A 24894-nucleotide genomic window follows, 5' to 3' on the forward strand; every position below is an offset into this window, starting at 1 on the left:
GTAGCGATTGGTGTAAATGTAAATTCGATGTTGCAATATCGGGCGAATGTGAAGAGTGAGGCAACATTTATCACCTCAATTCATTAAATTTCTTGTAAGTGGCAAAAAATTTTGAAATATCGACCACATCCGAAATGCCATTTGCAGATGTTTTGCTCGAAAGCTAATTGATTTTTATCGATCCGCCACTGAAAATTTGTACACTGGATGACAAAAGGTTGGTGATAACGAAGTTTATTATATCACCGATTCAAAATATTATACTGTTAACGAACTACCTGGCTAAATTTAACGTAAAAAAACGACATTACTTTTCTTTGGCCCTAATTTTACCGCTACACCACACAAGTCGTCAGCGTTGACTTTGCGGAAGCAGGCGCGTCGCTACTTCCATATAATGCTTCAATTACTAAATACTAGCGACCTGCTCGGCTTTGCAAGGTCTCCCGGATGATTTGTCTGGCGTAGGGGTAATAAATTACGTACACAGACCTTCCTCAGTCCATCTATGAGTGAAAACCGTATCTAAATTCCTACAGTAGCTCCTAAACTTCGGCTACACAATTTTTTTGAGTCGTCAGTCTTCTGCCTGGTTAGATGCGGCCCGCCGCAAATTCCTCTGCTGTGCCAACCTGTTCATCGCAGAAGAGCACCCTACGTCCTTAATTATTTATTCGGTGTATTCAAATCTGAGTCTTCTCCTACAGCTTTTACCGTGTACAGATCCCTCTAGTACCATGGAAGTTATTCCCTGATGTCTTAACAGATGTCCTATCGTCCTGTCCCTTCTTCTTGTCAGTGTTTTCTTATGTGCCTCCCTTCTCTGATTCTGCCGAGAAGGTCCTTATTGCTTATCTTAACAGTCAACATTATTCTCTAGCACCACATCTCAAACGCTTCGATTCTCTCCTGATCCGGTTTTCCCACTGTCCACGATTCACTGCCATACAACGCTCTGCTCCAAACGCACATTCTCAGAAACGTTTTCCTGAAATCAAGGCCAAAGTTTGATTCGAGAAGACCTCTCTTGGCTAGGAATTCTCGCGTTGCCTGTGCTAATCTGCTTCTTATGTCCTCCTTGCATCGCCCGTCGTGGGTACTTTTGCTTCCAAGGTAGCAGAATTCCTCACATACAAATCCAAATAAATAAATAAATAAAATAAAATAAAAAAGGAACACGAGGGGTAGATATGCATTTTACTCATCGTAGCTGATTGGTCATCTTGGCTGATTCATACAGAGGACCCTTTCTTGATTCCCAATATTGTCAGGGGTTTTTCCTAGGTGGTAGACTGGAACGGCGTGCATTCACCTCGTGATGTCCATTGAGGAGCGGCTTGACCGAATAGTAGCCCCACCAGCACTGGTAACCAGCCAACGGGCGAGAATGCGAAGTTCTGACCCACATCCCTCTATACCGCATCAACATGACGCCATTGGCTGATAGTTGACACGGCGGTCGGTCGGATAGGATTGGCCCACCTGCGGCTAAAACGGCGATGTTTATCTTATTATATTATAGATACAAACAGATTACGGTAAAGCTACGCTGCTCTCTGGAGTTGCGTTGGCTGTTTACTGCCTTTCTCGCCAGACACCGCCTCCTCTGTAGCGGACCAGTTCGAATCTGCCATCACTGCAACGAAATGTCACTCCAGATTCCAATTACATATGGAACAGATAACAATAAATATTTTATACACTCATCATATCATAATTATGAACTACGAGGAGCCTTCAAAATTTAAAGCAACACATCTTTCACTCGACCCGTTTCGACTGAGAAAATGTAGAATTTGTTGCGGAACATCGGGGAACATTTGCGACACAGCCTGTACAGTTTCATGAAGTTTCGTAGCCTTCAAAATGGTGTGACGGAGGTGCGTACTAAGCAGAGAGCTGTCATTTGCTTTTGTCGGACAATCAGAGCATCGCAGACGTACATGGGTGTTTGACAAATGTCTACGGTGACTTTTTAGTAGACAAATGCACAGTGAGTCGATGGACAAGGCGTGTGTCGTCATCCAAACAAGGTGGAGGTAGTCTGTCCGAGCTCCCGTTTGCCTGCCAGCCGCACAGGGCTGTGACTCCTTCAGTTCTCATTCGAGATGATCGAATATCACAGTGAAACAGTTCGCAGCTCAACTGGACGTTGTTGGTGGTTGTGCTGACACACTCGTCCACCATTTGGTGTGAGATCGCTGGGTTCCTCGCCGCCTAACAGATGACCATAAAGAGCGAGCACGACAAGTGGTTCCAGATTTGTTAGCTGTAGGTTCGATAAGCGCGCAAGTAGTGCGGGGATCCTATGTGAACCCAAATGAGAATCCCTGGACTGAAGACGACGTTCTTTTCGCGAGGCACTATTGAGGAAACTTCAGGAACTGGCGAAAGATCAAACTCGTTTTATTGGGAATATTTTGGGAAAGTGTAGCTCATCTGTAAAGGAGACGGCGTATGGAACACATGAGTACTGCTCGAGTGTTAGGAACCTCCACCAGGCCACTTTCAAGGAAGTCATCGAATCAACTGAGAGACGTGCTGACACATTTGTTAGCTGTTAGTTCGATCAGCACGCAAGTAATGCGGGGATCATGTGTGAACTGAAATGGGAATCCCTGGAGTGAAGACGGCGTTCTTTTCGCAAGACACTATTGAGGACATTTCAGGAACTGACGCTTCAGACCAACTGCAGAATTATTCTAGAGCCTCCAAAGATAATTTCACGTAAGGCGCACGAGGATAAGACAGGTATAGTACGGAGACATCAGATTATCGTTTTTCTCTGTCTGTACTAGCGAGTAGAACAGGAAAAAAAATAACGTGTGGTGCTACATTGTACCCTCCACCATGCACCGTACGGTTGCTTGCGGAGTATGTACGTAGATGTAGCTTATTACTATTTTTTGGGTATTTCGAATATACTGGACCATTATATATTGTCAACACTTCCGCTATTTCAACATATCCTGTGAAGGTATCTTAAATTTTAAGTTATGCTTCCATTACAGAGCGATAGAACAGATCGAACCTGGCCAACATTTACGCTCCCCGAGCGCGCTCGCTCTCCACGAGTGCAGCCAACTCTGGTCAGTGTTCGGCCTTCTCCCACCACTGCACTTTTATGAGTAGCTGTGTGACTGACACAGTGCAGCTACTTCTACACTACTGGCCATTAAAATTGCTACACCACGAAGATGGCGTGCTACAGACACGAAATTTAACCGACAGGAAGAAGATGCTGTGATATGCAAATGATTAGCTTTTATAGAGCATTAACACAAGGTTGGCGCCGGTGGCGACACCTACAACGTGCTGATATGCGTACCATCACGTTTCCGACTTTGATAAAGGTCGGATTGTAGCCCATCGTGATTGCGGATTATAGTATCGCGACATTGTTGCTGGCGTTGGTCGAGATCCAATGACTGTTAGCAGAATATGGAATCGGTGGGTTCAAGAGGGTAATACGGGACGCCGTGCTAGATCCCAACGACCTCGTATCACTAGCAGTCGAGATGACAGGCATCTTATCCGCATGGCTCTAACGGATCGTGCAGCCACGTCTCGATCCCTGAGTCAACAGATGGGGACGTTTGCAAGACAACATCCATCTGCACGAACAGTTCGACGACGTTTGCAGCAGCATGGACTATCAGCTCGGAGACCGTGGCTGCGGTTACCCTTGACGCTGCATCACAGACAGGTGCGCCTGCGATGGTGTACTGAACGACGAACCTGGGAGCACGAATGGCAAAACGTCATTTTTTCGGATGAATCCAGGTTCTGTTTACAGCATCATGATGGTCGCATCCGTGTTTGGCGACATCGCGTTGAACGCACATTGGAAGCGTGTATTCGACATCACCATACTGGCGTATCACCCGGCGAGATGGTATGGGGTGCCACTGGTTACACGTCTCGGTCACCTCTTGCTCGCATTGACGGCACTTTGAATAGTTGACGTTACTTTTCAGATGAGTTACGACCCGTGGCTCTACCCCTCAGTCGATCCCTGCGAAACCCTACATTTCAGCACGATAATGCACGACCGCAACATGTTGCAGGTCCTGTTCGGGCCTTTCTGGATACAGAAAATGTTCGACTGCTGCCCTGGCCAGCACATTCTCCAGATCTCTCACCAATTGAAAAGTCTGGTCAATTGTGGCCGAGCAACTGGCTCGTCACAATACGCCAGTCACTACTCTTGATGAACTGTGGTATCGTGTTGAAGCTGTATGGGCAGCTGTACCTGCACAGGCCATCAAAGCTCTGTTTGACTCAAAGACCAGGCGTATCAAGGCCGTTATTACGGCCAGAGGTCGTTGTTTTGGGTACTGGTTTCTCAGGATCTATGCACCCAAATTGCGTGAAAATGTAATCACATGTCAGTTCTAGTATAATATATTTGTCCAATGAATACCCGTTTATCATCTGCATTTCTTCTTGGTGCAGCAATTTTAATGCGCAGTAGTGTATTAATAGTTGAAACGTATTCACTCCTATCTGGTACACAGATGACTTTCTTGAGTTAGCGGAAATATTTCATGTTATGAACACGAAGGTGATTTGTTCAGAGGATTAATTTTTGTTTGATAGCATCTGTCGTGTCCGCCACATCTGTTACCAAACGATATTCCCCTTGCATTAACCACTTAAGGAATGGAAGATATTGTGACGTCCACTGCAGTGTCCCGGTTTGGGGCACTTTAACAGTAAGTAAGTTGATTACACTCAAAAATAAATTTTTTGACACAATCAGTTTATGTTCACAAATAAAAGTTTTGCAATCCGTTAGCAGTTCAGAGCTATTCCTTCTTGAAAATAAAGTAATGACTACTTTTACAGCTTAATGTTCTTCGAAAAGACACAAAGAAATCTCTAGAATGAGATTATCTTCTGAAAAGTTCTCTTTCAAATAACAGGTTGTTTTCTTAGACATGAACAGCAGGCAGAAAATGCAGGAAAATAAAGCCTCATCTCATTAGCAATACAAGAAGTTCGAGCATCAGTGTCCAATGTCCGGCGCAGCGGGTCACGATGCACAGTGGTCCATTGTGACAAGGACGACGTCGAGTCCGGGCGGCTGCATGGTGCTGCCGATTTTCTGCTTCTGTTGGTGCAAACGAAACTGCCTGTTGCTCGCTGAGCAAGAACACTTGTACCCGGGTGGCAGATGTCTAGGAGTTAGCTATTGGTCTAGCGATGTGGCCTTGGATTGGCTAAGGAAAATGGCTCGGCGGATGCAGCAAAAGGTCCGTAGATGTCACGGCCTCTGAACTAGTCTGCTTCCGGCAGGTTAGGCAAAGTGCGACCGACTTTGGCCTGCGCGCCTGCTGTGTGGGAGCGATGACCCGCGTAGCGGTGATACGTTGCGGGTTGGTGGCGCTGAAGGAGACCCCGGAAACATGTAATCAACAACATGAGATTTTGTCACCATTCAACTTACACTTAGAAAAATGGCTCTGAGCACTATGGGACGTAACTGCTGTGGTCATCAGTCCCCTAGAACGTAGAACTACTTAAACCTAACTAACCTAAGGACATCACACACATCCATGCCCGAGGCAGGATTCGAACCTGCGACCGGAGCGGTCACGCGGTTCCAGACTGAAGCGCCCAGACCGCACGGCCACACCCGGCCGGCAAACTTACACTTAGCTCAGTTTTATTCCCTAATGGCTGCCTTCAGTTCAGCCAGGATTCACAATCGTTTGTCGGAAAAAAGTGCATTTTATTTCTGGCTGGTGTTATAATGACGTTCCAATAAATGTTTGTTCATCTCACAACAGCATGATGGCATATCAGGTCCTTTCCTTGGCCTGTAAAGAATATTAAAAGTAATGCTATTCCACTTCGGCACTGGACGAGTGGCTTTTCCAATTTTTATTTTTGTGTAGACACCATAGTTCTCCGAATGCAAAACCTAAATTTAATTTAACGCAAGTGTTACCGTCGGCAAACTGCTTGGCGTGTGACAAGGCGTCTGCCCAACTCTAGCGGCGTTTGGCTGCGGTCTTGATTGTCCTCTTCCTTCTAAACCTTAAGCCTCACTCGCCACTGCTCTAGAAGCGCTAGGCAGGACTGCATCCAGGATGTTTGCGCTCGCGGAGGGCTGTTTGGATAGGCCTGGAATAGGTAATGATCCAAATCGTAAAATACAGAGCGTTTCTGCAAGAGCGTGCGAAAATGTAACAGAACGCAGAGAATAACTGGAGGTAAGGAACCTGGGGGCGGAGAAGCCAGCTTAAAGAGATATGGAATTAAACTTTTTTACCGCTTTGTCTAGCAGTCCCGTTTTCCAGCTTATTAACAACTAACATGCATACAAGCTTACACTTCCGCTGCTGTTTATTTACGTGTACATCCTTTATTTCCTGCAAGGAAACAAGGACGGAGAGCCTGATTACCAGGAAGTCACGATGCAGGTTCTGTTTACTTTTCTTGTCCGTAAGGTGGCTCTGTTGTATCGTATTTACATTGTCCCATGACAGAACGTTCTATGAATCAACGACAGACGTTCATTACTCGATGCTATTCACAGACGTACAGTACATTACGATGGAGCAATACGGGTACAATACATCCTGGTCGCTGGATTGGAGGTGGAGGTCCTATTCCATGGCCTGCGAGGTCATCTGACCTGAATCCACTTAATTATTTGCTATGGGGATATCTAAAGTCACTTGTGTATAAGATCTCAGTGGATACCGAGATGGTATTAGTTGCCATTGTAACTGCCTGTGATGTGATTCGAAACACGCCAGGGCTATTTGTCAGGGTGCCGATGTCATGCTTGGATTGAGGTTGATAGCCGTCAGTTTCAGCACATTTTGTAAGATCAGTGCAAATGGTACGTTCATTCTGTAAATGATGGTTTTTGTAGTAAACTAATGTAAATAAAAAGATCACACCAATGTCATTTTATTCCTATTATCTCCTTAACCTGGCTTCTCCGACCCTAGGTTCCTAATCTCAAACTGTTCAGTGGAGCATCTATATATCCTGTTAAATTTTTGCACTCTTTTATGGAAACACCCTGTATATATGTCTGCATCACTTTTCGGTAAAGTTTTAAGGAAGCGTAACATCAATGCTTTGAACACTTCGCCATTCACCAATTAAAAAACACGAATTTGCTGAAGGTGTTTTGCAAGTAATGAAGATTACGTTATGGTTATTATCGTTATTTTTCCTTTGTTTTACCATAGGACGTATCGAACCCGTGCTGGGCCTTCTGTAATTAGGGCGGAGGGATTTTCCACCGTTGGCCATACACTTGGGTCACGCGTGCAAAGAGAATGCGTCGGTCCGATTATCTGGAGGCTAGTAACGCAGCCGCCGCCATCGGCCCCGATTTGGCGCAGGTCGCAGGAGAGAGAGACAGAGAGAGAGAGAGAGAGAGACTGGCCGGAATTAAAAGAGTTATGCTGATTGCAAACAGGGCGGGCGGCTGCGTTTGTATTCCGGGCAGCACTGCGCCGGGTCGCCCGCGCTGAATGCTAACCGGCCGGCCGACGCTGTTTACTGTGTAAATTATCGCCCGAGTCGGCCGCTGAAATACGGCAAAATTGCTTCCCCGCCAGCGAATAAGCGGCCCGCCGGCGTTGCGATGGCGCAGAGTTCGCCGTCGCTAAGTAATGCGCGGGCCACCTGACGCCGGACGGAATTCGGCGTTTACAGTCGGCGGCAACTTTAAAAACGGCTGCCAGTCGAGGCCCGTGCAACCCGAAACCGTCATCAGGCCGTTGCTGCAGCGAGCGCCCTTTGCCGAAATTTATTCACTCTTCCGATTTGCAGTATGGACGTATTTCAAGTGCCTTTCTATATTGTTCTGAGCGTACTTTTATCCATGTACGTCAGTTAACGATCGATAACTTTAAAGAATCGATATTTGGCACAGTACCAGTATGCCAGTTTTCTTATCAAAGTTTGGGTTAAAAATCAGATCATCTTCAGGTTGAATGTTGTTACGACTTCGTACACAGCGGTAAGGAGAAGTGGCTACAGAGTAGTGTGGCACCTGTCGTCGTAGGAATGCCAGACAGGAGCAGAAATTTTTACCAGAGATAATTCACCAGACATCCGTATGTTTTCAGAATTTGTTTTCTCTAGACGATTAGTTTCGGCATATCACTGCCATCTTCAGGCCTCTATGCGCTCCATGTACAGGCAATCAAATATAACAATACTTGCATAACTACAGCCATAAATGTCTGGATTTCGTGAACTCGTTGTTGCCAAGTCTTCGAAGTAAACACTCTACATCTACATACATACTCCGCAATCCACCATACGGTGCGTGGTGGAGGGTACCTCCTACCACAACTAGCATCTTCTCTCCCTGTTCCACTCCCAAATAGAACGAGGGAAAAATGACTGCCTATATGCCTCTGTACGAGCCCTAATCTCTCTTATCTTATCCTTGTGGTCTTTCCGCGAAATATAAGTTGGCGGCAGTAAAATTTTACTGCAGTCAGCCTCAAATGCTGGTTCTCTAAATTTCCTCAGTAGCGATTCACGAAAAGAACGCCTCCTTTCCTCTAGAGACACCCACCCGAGTTCCTGAAGCATTTCCGTAACGCTCCCGTGATGATCAAACCTACCAGTAACAAATATAGCAGCCCGCCTATGAATTGCTTCCATGTCCTCCCTCAATCCGACCTGATAGGGATCCCAAACTCTCGAGCAGTACTCAAGAATAGGTCGTATTAGTGTTTTATAAGCGGTCTCCTTTACAGATGAACCACATCTTCCCAGAATTCTACCGATGAACCGAAGACGACTATCCGTCTTCCCCACAACTGCCATTACATGCTTGTCCCACTTCATATTGCTCTGCAATGTTACGCCCAAATACTTAATCGACGTGACTGTGTCAAGCGCTACACTACTAATGGAGTATTCAAACGTTAAAGGATTCTTTTTCCTATTCTAAAACTATTTACGGAATCCAGATAATGATGGCTCCAGTTATGCAAGTATCGATGTACCTGATTGTCTACACATGCATAGAGTGCGTAGGGGTCTGCTGATGGCATTAGTGAGATCCCAAAACTGGTCATCCACATAAAATAAATTCTGAAAACATACGGCCCTTCGGTGATTTTCCTTTGGTAAATATTTCACCGGGTACTGCCCCGCGGCCGTGATGGATCAGTAATGGATCAACAGAGGAGAAGAACAGTTAGTGAACAAGTAGCAATGCAAACATAAGATTTACTTAAGTTGTATTTCTCCAAACATACGAAGACTCAGTACAAATTATGACATAAGAAATAGAATCTAGCTATCGATGTCACTAAGAAGAAACACGAACGAAGGTGTGGTAGCATAGTAGCTCCAAGAGAACGTGAGCTGAGACGCTGCCGCTGCCCATCCTACAGGATGAGCACAAAGTCTTGCCCTGATTATAACAATTTATTACAGAATAACCGTTTGACATAATAATTTACATTTGATGCCGTTACATAGGTTAGTGTTACTAGTTTTTTAAGACCACTTACGTTAGTAAACCTCAACGTGTTCAAAAATGGTTGAAATGGCACTGAGCACTATGCAACTTAACTCCTGAGGTCATCAGTCGCCTAGAACTTAGAACTAATTAAACCTAACTAACCTAAGGACATCACACACATCCATGCCCGAGGCAGGATTCGAACCTGCGACCGTAGCGGTCGCTCGGTTGCAGACTGTAGCGCCTAGAACCGCACAGCCACTCCGGCCGGCCTTCAACGTGTGCTGCCTTGGTAGCTCGGAGAATGTCGAGGCGGTATTCCAGTGTTTCGTAACAGGCGTTCTATCACAGTACCCACAGCAGCTTGTATCCTAGCCTTCAGTTCGTAGACGACAGCAACCGGTGTGACGAAGACTCTATCCCTGATACAACCCCAGAAAAGAAAAGGTCAAGGGGCGTAATGTCTGGAGAGTTGGGTGGCCAAGGTGTTGGACCGTTCCTTCCAGTCCACCGATCCGCACTCCAGGAATTACCCCCCTTTACTTGTTTTTCTAGGGCTATATCAATGACAGAGTGTTCGCCACACCAGTTGCTGACGTCTACGAACTGAAGGCTAGGATACAAGCTGCTGTGGATACTGTGACAGAACGCATGTTACGAAACACCTGGCGGGAACTGGAATACCGACTCGACATTCTCCGAGCTACCAATCGAGCACACGTTGAAGTATACTAACGTAAGTGGTCTTAAAAAAACTATTAAGACTAACCTATGTGACGGCATCAAATGTAACTTATGATCTCAAAGGGTTATTCTGTTACAAATTTTTATAATCAGTACAAGACTTTGTGCTCACCCTGTATATCGCGGCGGCAGGGCACACTCGGGTCCAGAGCCGCTGGAGATGTGCCTGAAAGAGCGTGCTCCATTGGTTACACCGGATACTGCATTATCACTATCGACATTGAATGGAACTTTGCCATTCCGTTCACAACTGTGATACGCCACTAGGGGGTGGTATCGACGTGTGATACCACAGTTAAAAAGGAAATTAATTACTGGTCATCACTCCAAATGCAATCGTTTGCAGCTACACAGCCTGTCAAAAATTTGAAGCGCCCAGAAGACATGATCAGATGTCAATGTAACTTCGTACATGTACACACTGTTGGCCAGTATTTAAATGATTAGAGTTGCAATTCTCTGTCCCTCGTAGAACATCCACTACAGTGTGAACAACGACAAACCTCGTGGAGTCACTGTGATAGACACGGAGATGCAACGCACTTGTCTGAGATAGAGTTATCAGCATCTGACTGAGTTCGAAAGTGGCGGCTTTGTGAGTTTCCATGTGGCCAGTACGTCGAATCATGAATATACAGATCTTTGGGCCATTCGGATGTGACAGTGGCCCGATATTGAAATGCATGGGAGTAAGAGGACATGCATGCTCGTCATCAAGGCTCGTGTGGACCATTTGTGAGCAGCTCAAGAGTTGATCGCCACACTGTGCACCAAGCTCATCGTAACACCTTCACATCTGCGTCTGCCATCCGAGAACAAACAATGGACTCTCCGCAGTATTTTGTGTCATTCTGCACCATTGGTCAGAGACTAGCAGCAGATGGACTATGGAATAACCGTCCCACGTGCCGTTAACACCACAACACGAAGGGATACGCTTGGAGTGGCGCCACGGTCAGAACACATTGGCTGCTGATGACAGGCGTCGCAGTGCGTTCAACGATGGATAACAAAACTGCGTTTCCATGGATGACAATCGTCGTTGAGTACTTCCAGTTTCTTAAAGAGGCACACTGGTATTGCTCCTGGCGTCACAGAGACGAGCCATTGGGTAACGTTTCATGTCAAATTTTGGCATGATCGTATGCACACAATAGGACGCTTCTGTTTTAATCAGACCTGGACATCTGAACCAAAATCGATGCTCTGACGACAATCGGTTTGCGGTGTTTCAGTGGAATTGACGAAGGGAACCTCTGAAAATAATGTAGTATACCTTAAAACCCGTGTTTGTAAGTGTCTGGTTTAACGTAAGTGTCTGGTTTAACTTAATATACCTTAAAACTCGTTGCGGGGAAATGCGGAAAGTTAAAACAGAAAGCAGAAGGGGTTGGTAATGTTAATAAAAGACACAGGAATCAGACAAGTAACATAGTACACACACAATTAAAAAACACGGCGACAGTCTGGTTTCTGTTCGCAAGAGATAAAAAGCACACCCAGTGACAGTACGATGGCCGTTCGCAACACTTCCCAAAAAAACACAACACGGAATACTCACTGTAAAACACTGCATGAAAAGGGCGGCACAAAGATGACACTCCCGAGCCAAAGGCAGATGGGGGGGAGGGGGACCTGGAGGAGGGGGAAGAACAAGGAGGGAGGAAGGAAAAAAAACAAAAAGGGGGTGGGAACCAAGGAGGGAGAGGACTAATAAAGGGGGGAGGGGCAGGGCAGACGCGAGAGGGAAGGAGAGGAGGCAGAGGAGGGAAATGCAAAAGGACTCAGGGGAGAGAAGGGGGCAGAGAGAGGGGAGGTTGGGAAAAAAGAGGTTGGAAGGGGGGGAGAGGGAGCCCGGGAAAAGGACCGAGGAATGGAGGGGGAGTGAGGATCAGAATTGATAGGAGGGAGAGAGGGCATCATCCGGGGGGGACACAACAGTGAAGACGTGGCAGGGGGTGGGGATGGGAGAGGAGAGGAGCAACCAGGGGGTGAGGGGGATCAAGGCAGCGAGAGGTGTAGAGGATGCAGATATGTTCGAGGAATAGGAGCAGATGGGGGAAAGGAATGAAGTCATAGAGGATCCGCGTCGGGGGCGGGAGGCGTATACAGACGACGAGGCGGAGTGCATGACGCTCAAGGATCTGGAGGGACTTATAGAATTTGGGGGGGGGGGCAGATATCCAGGCAGGACTGGCATAACAGAGGATGGGACGGATTAAGGATTTGTAGGTGTGGAGGATGGTAGAGGGGTGCAACCCCCATGTCCGGCCAGAGAGGAGTTTGAGGAGTCGGAGGTGGTTGTAGGCTTTGGATTGGATGGAGCAAAGATGAAGGATCCAGGTGATGTGACGGTCAATGGTGAGGCCAAGGTAGGTGAGGGTGGGGGTGAGGCGGACAGGATGGGCGCAGACAGTAAGGGAGAAATCCAGGAGCTGGAAGGAGCGAGTGGTACGACCTACGATGATTGCCTGGGTCTTGGAAGGATTGATTTTCAGGAGCCACTAGTTACACCATGCAGCAAAAAGGTCAAGGTGATTCTGGAGAAGGCGTTGGGACCGTTGGAGGGTAGGAGCGAGGGAGAGGAATGCGGTGTCATCAGCATATTGCAAGAGGTGTACTGGTGGGGGGGAGGGTTGGGGCATATCTGCCATGTACAGGAGGTAGAGGAGAGGGGAGAGGACCGAGCCCTGGGACACACTTGCCGAGGGGTAGAAGGTGTGGGAATTGGCATTATGGATGGTAACATAGGAGGGGCGGTGGGAGAGGAAGGAGGCCATCAGACAGATGTAGTTGATAGGAAGGGCGTTGGTTAGGAGTTTAAACAGGAGACCGGGATGCCAGACACGGTCGTAGGCCTTTTCGAGGTCAAGGGAGACAAAAATGGCGGAGCGACGGGAGTTAAGCTGGAGGGACAGGAGATGAGTGAGGCGGAGGAGTTGGTCATCAGCAGAGAAGGAATGTCGAAAGCCACACTAGGTGTTGGGGAGGAGGTGGTTTTGGCGGAGGTGGTGATGGATGCGCCGGGAAAGGATGGAGTCCAAGAGCTTGCTGAACACCGATGTGAGACAGATAGGACGATAGGAAGAGGCATCAGATGGAGGCTTGTTGGGTTTGGAGAACATCAGGATATGGGAGGTTTTCCAGAGGTCGGGATAGAAGCCAGTGGCAAGAATGACATTGTAGAGGGTGGCAAGGACTGAAAGGAAGGAGGGAGGGCAGTGTTATGTTGTCAAATACAGACAAGCGGAGCATAAGACAATTCGTCTGCGAGAGAGCAGTCCGTTTTCTGTGAGATTTAAATATACTATCTGACAGCAAAACAAAATGACTCACATTAAAGTGTTGGCCTTGAATATTACTAACCTTTATCATTGATCTTGCAAACAATCACTGTACCAGAACTGATACTGTAATTACTGAGAAGATGGACATAAAAAGTTAACGCATCCGACTTTCAGCTAAAACTATTTGAAAATTTACAAGGCAGCACATTAGTAAAATATTTTACTGATATTAAGCTTCTGATCTGATATGTTATTATTTTCACAAATTCACTCTGACAATCACTGTGCCTTGAAATGGACATGAACCTCGATGATAATTAAATTTATTGGATTTACTGGCATACCTGTTCACACGTAAAGCTCGTTTGCTCTGCAATCTGTAACTATTGATCTAACCGTCCAAAACCAAATTTCCTTTTACCGTACTTGCGATGCGCAATGCAAGACTGTATCATACCAGTTTTCATAAAAATGCTACTCAGTGCACAACTTGCGACGAACAGTGCGATTATGCAAACACAGTCATAAAAGTAAATAATTAAAAATGAAGAACTAAACTTAACGACTGATAAATGAGAGCAGAGGCTCCAACTGTCACTGTGCTTAATGAAGCCTTGACAACAATACACCATTTCACAAAGTACTCACACCTAGACAAGTTAGCAAAAATACTTCTTAATAACTCTTTTGTATACAATTTCCTTCCTTACAATTGTTTCAACTATCACACAAGCGCATAGGCTTTATTAGAAAATTTCTACAGCAAACTTTAACTACACACAATGTTCTAACAATAGGAAACTACACAGTTACAAATATATATAAATAACTGGATTACCTTAACAGTTCTTTTATTATTCTTCCACTAATACAATCTCGTCCATATCGTACAAATATTACTATAATATCCCTTTTTAAACTATGCTGCCTCCACTATACAGCAGGACTGCTTCCATCCATTTCAAACGAACTACATTGCCAAACTGTCCAACACACACTACACACTACTACTTTATCCAAAAAAAACATAACCTCTCTGACCAACACGCGTGGTCTCAAGAACAGACATACAAGGAGTATGTCTATTTCGATACTACAGATCTTGAGCACGTTTGTAAAATTCGCAAATTCGTTCACAATTATAGCCAAAACTTCCCGAAAACCGTGGTGGCAAATAATACAGTTACCTTTCATTATGTCTACATCTACATCTACATCCATACTCCGCAAGCCACCTGACGGTGTGTGGCGGAGGATACCTTGTGTACCTCTATCGGTTCTCCCTTCTATTCCAGTCTCGTATTGTTCGTGGAAAAAAGGATTGTCGGTATGCCTCTGTGTGGGCTCTAATCTCTCTGATTTTATCCTCATGGTCTCTTCGCAAGATATACGTAGGAGGGAGCAATATACTGCTTGATTCCTCAGTGAAGGTATGTTCTCGAAACTTCAACAAAAGCCCGTACCGAGCTACTGAGCGTCTCTCCTGCAGAGTCTTCCACTGGAGTTTATCTATCATCTCCGTAACGCTAAATGATCCTGTAACGAAGCGCGCTGCTCTCCGTTGTATCTTCTCCATTTCTTCTATCAACCCTATCTGGTACCGATCCCACACTGCTGAGCAGTATTCAAGCAGTGGGCAAACAAGCGTACTGTAACCTGCTTCCTTTGTTTTCAGATTGCATTTCCTTAGGATTCTTCCAATGAATCTCAGTCTGGCATCTGCTTTACCGACGTTCAACTTTATATGATCATTCCATTTTAAATCACTCCTAATGCGTACTCCCAGATAATTTATGGAATTAACTGCTTCCAGTTACTGACCTGCTATATTGTAGCTAAATGATAAAGGATCTTTCTTTCTATGTATTCACAGCACATTACACTTGTCTACATTGAGATTCAGTTGCCATTCCCTGCACCATGCGTCAATTCGCTGCATATCCTCCTGCATTTCAGTACAATTTTCCATTGGTACAACCTCTCGATATACCACAGAATCATCCGCAAAAAGCCTCGATGAACTTCCGATGTCATCCACAAGGTGAATAGTAACGGTTCTACGACACTCCCCTGCAGCACACCAGAAATCACTCTTACTTCGAAAGACTTCTCTCCATTGTGAATGACGTGCTGCGTTCTGTTATCTAGGAACTCTTCAATCCAATCACACAATTGGTCTTATAGTCCATATGCTCTTACTTTGTTCATTAAACGACTGTGGGGAACTGTATCGAACGCCTTGCGGAAGTCAAGAAACACGGCATCTACCTGGGAACTCGTGTCTATGGCCCTCTGAGTCTCGTGGACGAATAGCGCGAGTTGGGTTTCACACGATCGTCTTTTTCGAAACCCATGCTGATTCCTACAGAGTAGAATCGGATACTGCCTTGCAGTCTATACTTTTGATGCAGTTCGGGTATAACTTCAGTGTAGGTACAGATCATCTTGTCTGGTCACATGAGCTGCAAGTAATGTAGTTTTTCAAGCGTGAGAATCTTCTGTAGTGTGAGCTAAGCTGGTAGTTGTAATAATGAATTGGCATACAGTCATTGTACCAAAACATGGCTCCTCAGATATACTTGAAAGCTGTAAATCATGGCCTCCTCAAGATATTGTGGGTCGATAACTGCTTGAGTGAAACATGAAACAGTTATCTTAGCAAGTAACAACATAATTAGTGACTTCATTTTCATTATTTTTCCGTGTTGTCTATAAAAATGGCAACCTGTGACATAATAATTATGTAGATTGGAATTGTGAACAGAATTAAACGGTACTGAAATGTGACACAGGTGAACAATGGAAAATACTCATTTTAATGAAAGTGGTTTATTATGGTGGTTTATAGGGCGCTGAATCCTATTATGACAAGAAAAATGTTTCATCAACTAAAATTCTTTTTGCTATTGGCACCCAATATGTCAGAAGATACACTGTTAGCGGAAGTATTATTCATACACTGTTTCAATTAATAATTGTATGAGGTTGAAGTTTAGATAGCTGTGGTTTTTAGACACATCACAAGTACTGAGACATCTCTTTCTCCTCTTCGCGCGTAAGAAGACTGATAGATCTTAAAATTCTATCACCACTTTCTTATTATAGGTTCGTCCTAATGAAACACTTTATGAAAACCTAACTAAAAGATGGAGAATGCTTCAATGCTGTCTACGATACGTTTCTCCATCCATCAGATACGAAGTTGAAAGAATGTTTATTTGTTGGACCTGACATTCGAAATGTGTTGTTCAACGCTAGCTGACTCAAAAATGACTATGAGCGAGACTGAAACTTGATTATCAATCAAGGAGGTTGTTCCTAGGCTACTAAGCCTTAAAAGGAATCCATATTATATCTATGCTGTATCAAACATGTTGGAAAGTTATTATTTCAGTATCAATTTTGTTCACAATGTAAACGTAGATTAACTTTCAATCACAATATGAAATCCTTTCCCGATTTTATTTTTTATAACTTTCACATTATAACAAAACTATGCGAAATAGAAAAGCAAAAAGAATTGAGTTCAGATATGAATCAGTGCCTAAAAGTCCATGAGGTGTAAATATTGCCAAAGAAAAATAGATCGAAAATGTTTTTCAGTTGGATAGTGAAATCTTTAAAAAATGAATCGTAAAAAGTGTCTCCAATATTGTGACTGCGTACGGGTCTAAGCTTTACAAGAAACTGATAAAAAGCTGAATTCCTTTAAAATTTCTTTCCATTAGTTTTGCATAGCGTTAAACATTGGAATGTAATTCATTTTGCCATCGGATGAGTGGTGAAAAATATAAAGGATGTTCGCTGGGATATCCCATAGGTGGGTTCAGCCGCTTATCGTGGGCGCACGTTGCCACCTTTCCTCGCCAATACCTATGTGCTCTGTCGTATATGCATTTGTAGAAAGAAGATGAGCGTAATGGATGCGTGTAGAATGTAGTGTTACGTTTGTGTCTTACGATGGCGACGACGATGACGATGACGATGATGATAATGATGATGATGATGATGATAATGATACGACAAGGTAGAAAGTGAACCCAGGTACCAGCACGTAGCTTTTTCCTATCAAATAGCTCCAAGGTGACCGCCGAGCCTAACGCCCCTTCCGGTGGGTGAATATCGATAACAGCGTCACATATACACATTCTGTGAGACTCTTGAGAGAGATTACGAATTTAATTCAGGGCTTTAGCGCAAAGACCGTTGATGAGAAGGTTAATGTCACCACCTCTCCTCACGCTGCCCGTGAGGCAGTGAATATTTCATCCATCACCGGGATTCGAACCGCTTTACCTCAGAGTAAAGCGCCATCGTACAAGCGAGCGTTGATTGCCTCCGCCACGGAGGCGGGTGTTTTAGCGGTAATCGGCTGGGACCATAGTTAGATGCACGTATCAATAAAAGCGCTTCAGGGATAACATGATGTGTCCTGCTGGTCAAGTAAATTATCTTCAACACATGTCATCAACCTTTTGTTATGTATAATAGTTTTCAGATTTGCAGATACGGCTGAATATTCATTCATGAAGGGAGTATCAATAATTCCATGTTTACATATCTATGGAAAAGCAAAGTACGTTTCCCAACACGCCTCGTCCCTTGTTTAACCCGAAGTATTAATCTTACCGTCGACGTACCCTTAGATCTTAAATATCCTTGCTCCATCTTTGTAAATTTTGGTCTAACGTTGAAGATATTAATATTACGCATCCACATGCAGGATAATTAAACAGTTGTTCGGCTTTCATCCGTGGGAACAGACAGGAAGATCTTGACTGTTGTCAGATATTTTAGTTAAAATCAGTATGAGATCTTACTAATCAATCGTTAAAACTCGTTTAATATCGTTACTAAAGCTAAAAATTACAAATAATGTAGCAAGTAAAATTTTCTCGCCTGAGTGAATGTAGTCACTTAATTTACAAATTTTTACAGGCATTTGTTTCTTAGGGAAATGTGTACAGAAACTGTCACTCGTAACTGTAATCCACCTCTAATGATAGCAATGGATGTTCACATTCTCTCACAGTTTAGCTACTCTTTGAAGATAATATCGTTTTTCTTTACCCGCTTGCAATTATTTAATGTTTCGGCTTTTGTGCTTTTGTCTCGTATTCAGTGCTGCCACCTAGCCCCTCACCGCTTCTCTGAAGAGGATCTTGAGAGGATATTACAAAAGTTTTCCAAGCTCTTCCACAGGGAATAATTGCATATGAAAGAGGCTTAACTTTCTCATGATAGGCGCCATGTACCAACGCTAAGTAGAAACGCTGCTATTTGCTGGAGAAACAGAGGTAATGATGTCATTTCCTATGTTTTATTACCGATGCGGGCAACACAGTCGCATTCCATTTTGCAGATTACGGGTTATTCTGTTTCGGGTTCTATCACATATTTTTTCAGAAGTGGCTGAGTGAGATTGAAGTCACAAATAATAAACAACATTGGTAACGAAGTACGTTCACTGTGCAACAGTTCCACCAGTTCTTAGGCACGTTTTTAATTCCTTTATCCCATTGGTTGGCTCAGCCGACTATCGTGGGCGCAGATTGTCACCTTTCCTCGCCAATACCTTTGAGTTGTGTCGTATTTGTAGAGTGAAGATGAGCATAATGGATGCGTGTAGAATGTAGTGTGTTTCATGATGGCGACGACGACTACGATGATGATGATGATACGACAAGGTAGAAAATGTACCCATGTGCCGGCACGTAGCTCTTTCCTATCGAATAGATCCAAGGTGACCGCCGAGCTTAACGCCCCTTCCGGCTGGTGGATTTCCATAACAGCGTCACATATCCACATTCTGTGAGACACTTGAGATTTGCAGTTAAATCCAGGAGAGATTGTACGATACAATAAGACATCATCAGGTTGGATTGAAAATATGTGAAGGTAAATCACCATAAAATCGATGTAATGTTTTCGATGACAGGGTTCATTCCATTTTGCTTGTACCACACACACCAAGATGATAAAGCTGATGGAACTCAACAAATTTAGAGAGATTTGAATGACATTTGCGAACACCACACGCTTTAGATCTCGGGAATTTGCGCTTGTCGATAATTCGATAAACTTAAGGTTTCACCTGCTCGTAGCACAAGTTATGCTGTACTAGACTATGTTCACTAATTCTGCAAAGAAGGTAAAAAGTGCGCTCTTCGGAGGTGTAACTATTAGACGTAACTTTTGATAGTACAAATCATTGCCTTCAGATCTAACTTGCTACGTAAAATGTGTTGGGAATCAGAATTTTTACTACGGCAAACAGTTGTACCATGAGTTTGTTTTCCGAGATATTAGGTCCATTAGCAGAGACGTGAGCTACGTGCAGAAGGTATAGAAAATACATATCAAATACCACTCTGATTAACAGGAATAAAACTGCGGGTACATATCTGTATTAAATGGATAACTGACGAGACTACAGAGGAAGGATAGTGTATCGAATTCTTCAGTGGATATCTCTCGTATGTAACAGGAAGCCTAGTAGCGCTATAGAAATATATCCATATGCTAGCACGCTCCAGTACCATTGTGCATCCACATGAAACACTAAACAAGAAATGATATATAAGGGTGACACTGATAATAATAATAATAATAATAATAATAATAATAATAATAATAACAGTAATAATAATAACGATTTTCCTTAAGCATTGTAATGCTGTGAAATGACCATGGTGGGTTTCTGATTCAGCTTAAAATCATAACATTTTACGAGGTCTGTTCAAAAAGTTCCGGAATTTGGTCCACAAAACTTTTCTACGCTTATTTTTTTCTTACTGTGCATGGTATCCTTCGAAATACTCTCCTCCACGAGTGACACACCGCTCTCAACGCCGTTTCCACTTCCGGAACCAATATTGGTACGCCTCTTGCTGAATCGCGCGAAGAGTCGCCTATGATTTTTTTTTATCTCGTCTACCGTTGCAAATCTTCGTCCATTCAACGGGGTTTTCAACTTTGGAAATGAAAAAGGTTCGCAAGTTCCAGGTCTGGGGAGTACGGAGGACGAGGCATGAGGCAGCACAGTGATTTCGTTCCTTGTGAAATAGGATAGGGATGAATAAGCGGTCGTGTTATGGTGACACAAGAGCCGTGCATTGTCTCGCTTCATTTCAGAAAGTTTTTTCCCACATTTTCTCGCAGGCGTTGCAACACGTCGCAATAGTACCACTGATTAACAGACTCTCCTTTGGCATGAATTCATAATGAACTAATCCCTCAAAGTCAAAGGAAACTATCAGCATGGCATTGACATTTGACCTGACCTGAGGAGCTTTTTTTTGGTCTTGGAAAACCATTCCCGACGCTTTGTGAGGAGTGAACCTTGGTCTCAACATCGTAACATAACCGTAGGACCACGTGTCATCCCCAGTTACGATTTTCTTAAGGAACATCTCCTACTCATTTGCCCGATCCAAAAGCTCTTCACAGATTGTGAGGCGAAGATCTTTCTGGTCTTGACTCATGAGCCGTGGGACGTACTTGCCGGCTACAAGTACCGATGCATTAAAAGATACTGAGTCAGAATTTGCTGAAATGGTTCAACTGAAACGTTACATTCTTCTCCAATCTCTCGTACAGACAGTCTTCGATTGGCGTGCGCAGTTTCGTTGACGTTCCTGACATGAGCGTCGTCGGTAGACGTCGAAGGGCGTCCTGAACGAGGGTTATCTTTCACATCTATCCGGCCACTTTTAAACCGTATAAGCAATTTGAAGCACCGAGTACGACTTAAGCACTCGTCACCGTAGACTACTTGCACCATGTGGTGTGTCTCTGTAAAGGTTTTCCTGACTTTTACGCAAACGTTAATGCAGACACGTTGCTCCTCTAACTCTGCCATCTCGAAATTAGCAAACTGTGCGACTCAACGTTCTACTCAATACAGCACTGAGCAATAACTAACAAACATACAGCGTTGAAAGTTTCTGTAGTTACACGTTAAATACAGACGTGTGCGCATTTCGAATTTCGCTCCAACTCAACGTTGGCACGAAATTACGAATGGTATGGCATTTACTGAACAGACCTTTTGTATGCAAAGGAGTTGGTTCCTTATTCTGCTCGTAGTGTCAGCAGTTGAACGTATGTTACTGAATTCGTCATTAGTAACTGGTTAACTGTCATTCAAGTTCATTTACAAATTTTCAGCAGTCGTGAATAAATACAGAAATGGTAACTAGTTTCACTTCAGCACACATCACTAATTAGCGTTAGGCGCTTTTACTTGAAGAGCATTGTATTTGATAAATGCGACTGGGAAATGCACATTGTTAACAGATGGTTCTTTACGTGGCCGTCCATTTCATTGCACACTGAAATGTTGTTGTTACTGGTTCAGTGCACCCTCTCTCAGCAGTTACATAACTTAGTTGTAAAATTTTACAACTTTCAATACTATGGGGTAGTCTCTACATCAGAATGAACGCTTGGGAAAGCCAACATTCGTTTTAATCATTGTATTGTATTATATGGAACTGGGGACCTAGAAACGACGGAGAGGCTTCGTCCCCGCCGTAGCCGTCAGTGGTTCACAACCCCACAACAGGCTACAGCAGCCCACAGTTATTGTGCGTTTCGGGCCCTAGTGGACCCCCTGCCACCCCCCCCCCCCCCCACCCTCTTTGGAATGTCTCACACCAGACGAGTGTAACCCCAATGTTTGTGTGGTAGAGTAGTTGTAGTTATGGTGTTCGCGCACGTGGAGAAAGTTTTTGCGCAGCAATCGCCGACATAATGTAATTGAGGTGGAATAAAGGGAACCAGCCCGCATTCGCTGTGGCTGATGGTAAACCGCCTTAAAAACCATCCACACGCTGGCCAGCAGACCGGACCTCGACACTAATAGTTCAGACCTAATATTCTTCGAAAAGAGAACGTGAAGAATACCAAACACTTGCCTGTGATTCAACGATAGCTCACACTCCGAAGTACTGTTAGGAAAAATTAGCACCCTGAGAGCTACACCACATGCAACCTTTGAATATTTTAGTAGCACCTCCGTCCTTCTTTTCACGCAAATTCTTCCATAGATTTAAGCCGCCGTTGGGCGACAGTTTTTAGATGCAATATTAATAGAGCGATTCCGTCATATCTCTTCTCACCCCAGTTACCCACAACACACCGTTCAATAGAGAATTCATTGCTGTCGCCTGTGCTCAGTCAACAGTTCGTATCTCAGACATACAGCGTATGCCAGCGTTTCCAAAGCGCAGGGCCCTCATTGCAGAAGGTAGCAGAAACTTTACACTACGTTCTTTCAGATGATACTACACATTCCACTACGTAAACGGCGACAATTTATTTTAATAACATGTGGATATTCACAGTCTGAAATTAGACTTAATATGGGAAGACAATCATTAATCAACATATTTATGAGGTTGAATACAAGTAGTTAGGCAAGCCAGTCAATGGTGGTCTCTGAATAGTGATACGACTGCACATGCGGCACCTATATTGAGATGGGGAAAAAATTGGCGTGGTTCCAGTAGGACTCGCGCAGTGAGAGTTCTGTACAAACTGAATAATATAGATAGTTAATCTCGTTCAGGAAGGGAGGATTTCCACGATTCTTGTCTGTTATTCACATTGATACTGGAAAGATATCGGTCCTAGGGATTCCAATACTTAATATTTTAATTTCAAGTTCGAAGTCGGATAACAATTAAAAACAGAAAATTTTTTTCGAGTAGTTTAGCTACAAATTAACATTTTAAAAATTTTTTTCCTTTACTTGAACTGTGAAGCCTTTCTTCCAGCGAAATTTCATTATTCTATGTCAAGAGGAAGTGCCCTATAGGCTTAAGTTAGTGAGTTTGCGAGTGCCAAAGTATGTGACATAAATGGCCATATCTTTTGATTGCACTGAGTTAATAGGATTACACCCCCAGAGGACTATGGACTTGATTATATTACACGAATTTGAACTTCATACATCTACCCATTCCGGAGAAAAAGAGATATTAAGAGGCGAACAGACACATAATAAATGACAACTTTTTTCCGTGTGATATCATTACCAGTTAACCAGTTTCGGATTTTTTCCCTTCGGTTGTTCTGTGAAACCTTGCTTCTTGCCAAATTTCATGACTCTAAACTAAAGGGAAATACCATACAGGTTTTGATGAATGAGTTTGCGAGTATCAAAATGTGTGATGTAAATGACAGTTTCTTTTGATTGCATTTCATAGCGTTGACTTAGAAGGGAAAGTACTCCTTAATACGTAACATAAGTTTCAATGTATACATACACCGTACACGAGGAAAAGGGTTTTTAACAGTCGGACAGAAAGACAGACGGACAACAAAGTGATGAACTTACATTGAAACTGGGAAACTGGAAAATAGTACACGTAGTTAGTATAATCGATGTATTGTTAAAACTATGATGACAAAAAAAAGTTACCTAATGAATTTGTTTTATGTGGCTGCTTTTAACGCTGTCGTCGAGACTTGGAATGCCTTAATGAGTGCCTTATTTGCCTGTGTTTGTTGCAGGATCTCTGGCGCCGAGGAGCTGCGTTCTGACCTGGCTGGTGCTCCTGCTGCCGCCCTTGCTCGCCTCCACGTTATGAGAAAGAGGTCAGTATGAGAAAGAGGTCAGTTAAAGAAATGTCAGTGTGAGGACGAGGTCACCTGCCATGTCAGCCGACAGCGCTAATGCGCTACTTCCTGCACTCGGGTAGGCGCGCCGGCCCCAGATCGTATCCGCCCAGTGGATAAAGACGCGGGCCGGTATGCCGGCCAGCCTGGATGTGGTTTTTAGGCGGTTTTCCATATCCTGCTAGGTGAATACCTGGCTGGTTCCCACATCCCGCCTCGGTTACACGACACGCAGACATTTGTAACACTTACTCACTATTTCATGGTTACGCTAGACGCAGACAGTTGGGGTACACTGACTCCGTCCTGGGGGCGATGAGGTGGCGGCAGGAAGGGCATCCGGCCACCACTTTCAATTAACCTTGCCAAATTAGTTGTAACCACGCCGACCCTGCGCACATTGCGGGACAAAGGCGCAAGTGAAAGAAAGAAAGAAAGTGTGAGGATGAGGTCAGTGTGCAGGCGAGATCAGTATGAGGAGAAGTTAATAATGGAGGCAAGGTCAGTTTAAAGGTGGAGTTCATAATGGGGACGAGGTAAAAGTGAGGAGAAGTTCATAATGGGGACAAAGTCAGTGTGAGGAGGCGTTTATAATGGGAATGAGGTCAGAATGAGAAGGAGTTCATAATAGACACGTAAGGAAGTGAAGAGGCGCAAAAATGGTTCAAATGGCTCTGAGCACTATGGGACTTAACTTCTAAGGTCATCAGTCCCCTAGAACTTAGAACTACTTGAACCTAACTAACCTAAGGGCATCACACACATCCATGCCCGAGGCAGGAT

The 24894-nt window shown here is 44.1% G+C and overlaps 1 protein-coding gene across 4 annotated transcripts in view; it reads left to right on the forward strand.

The window, feature by feature from the left end:
* LOC124615449 (hemicentin-1-like) overlaps window positions 1-24894 on the forward strand; it is a 1163225-nt gene that overhangs the window by 1098484 nt on the left and 39847 nt on the right. For all 4 annotated transcript variants that reach the window (XM_047143342.1, XM_047143345.1, XM_047143344.1 and 1 more), the window contains one exon: window positions 24007-24090. In XM_047143342.1, coding sequence (XP_046999298.1) covers window positions 24007-24083 — 77 coding nt within the window. In that variant the 3' untranslated portion in view covers window positions 24084-24090. The remainder of the gene's footprint in view (window positions 1-24006; window positions 24091-24894) is intronic.

Source organism: Schistocerca americana, chromosome 5 (genome assembly GCF_021461395.2).
Source record: "Schistocerca americana isolate TAMUIC-IGC-003095 chromosome 5, iqSchAmer2.1, whole genome shotgun sequence".
Lineage (NCBI taxonomy): Eukaryota > Metazoa > Arthropoda > Insecta > Orthoptera > Acrididae > Schistocerca > Schistocerca americana.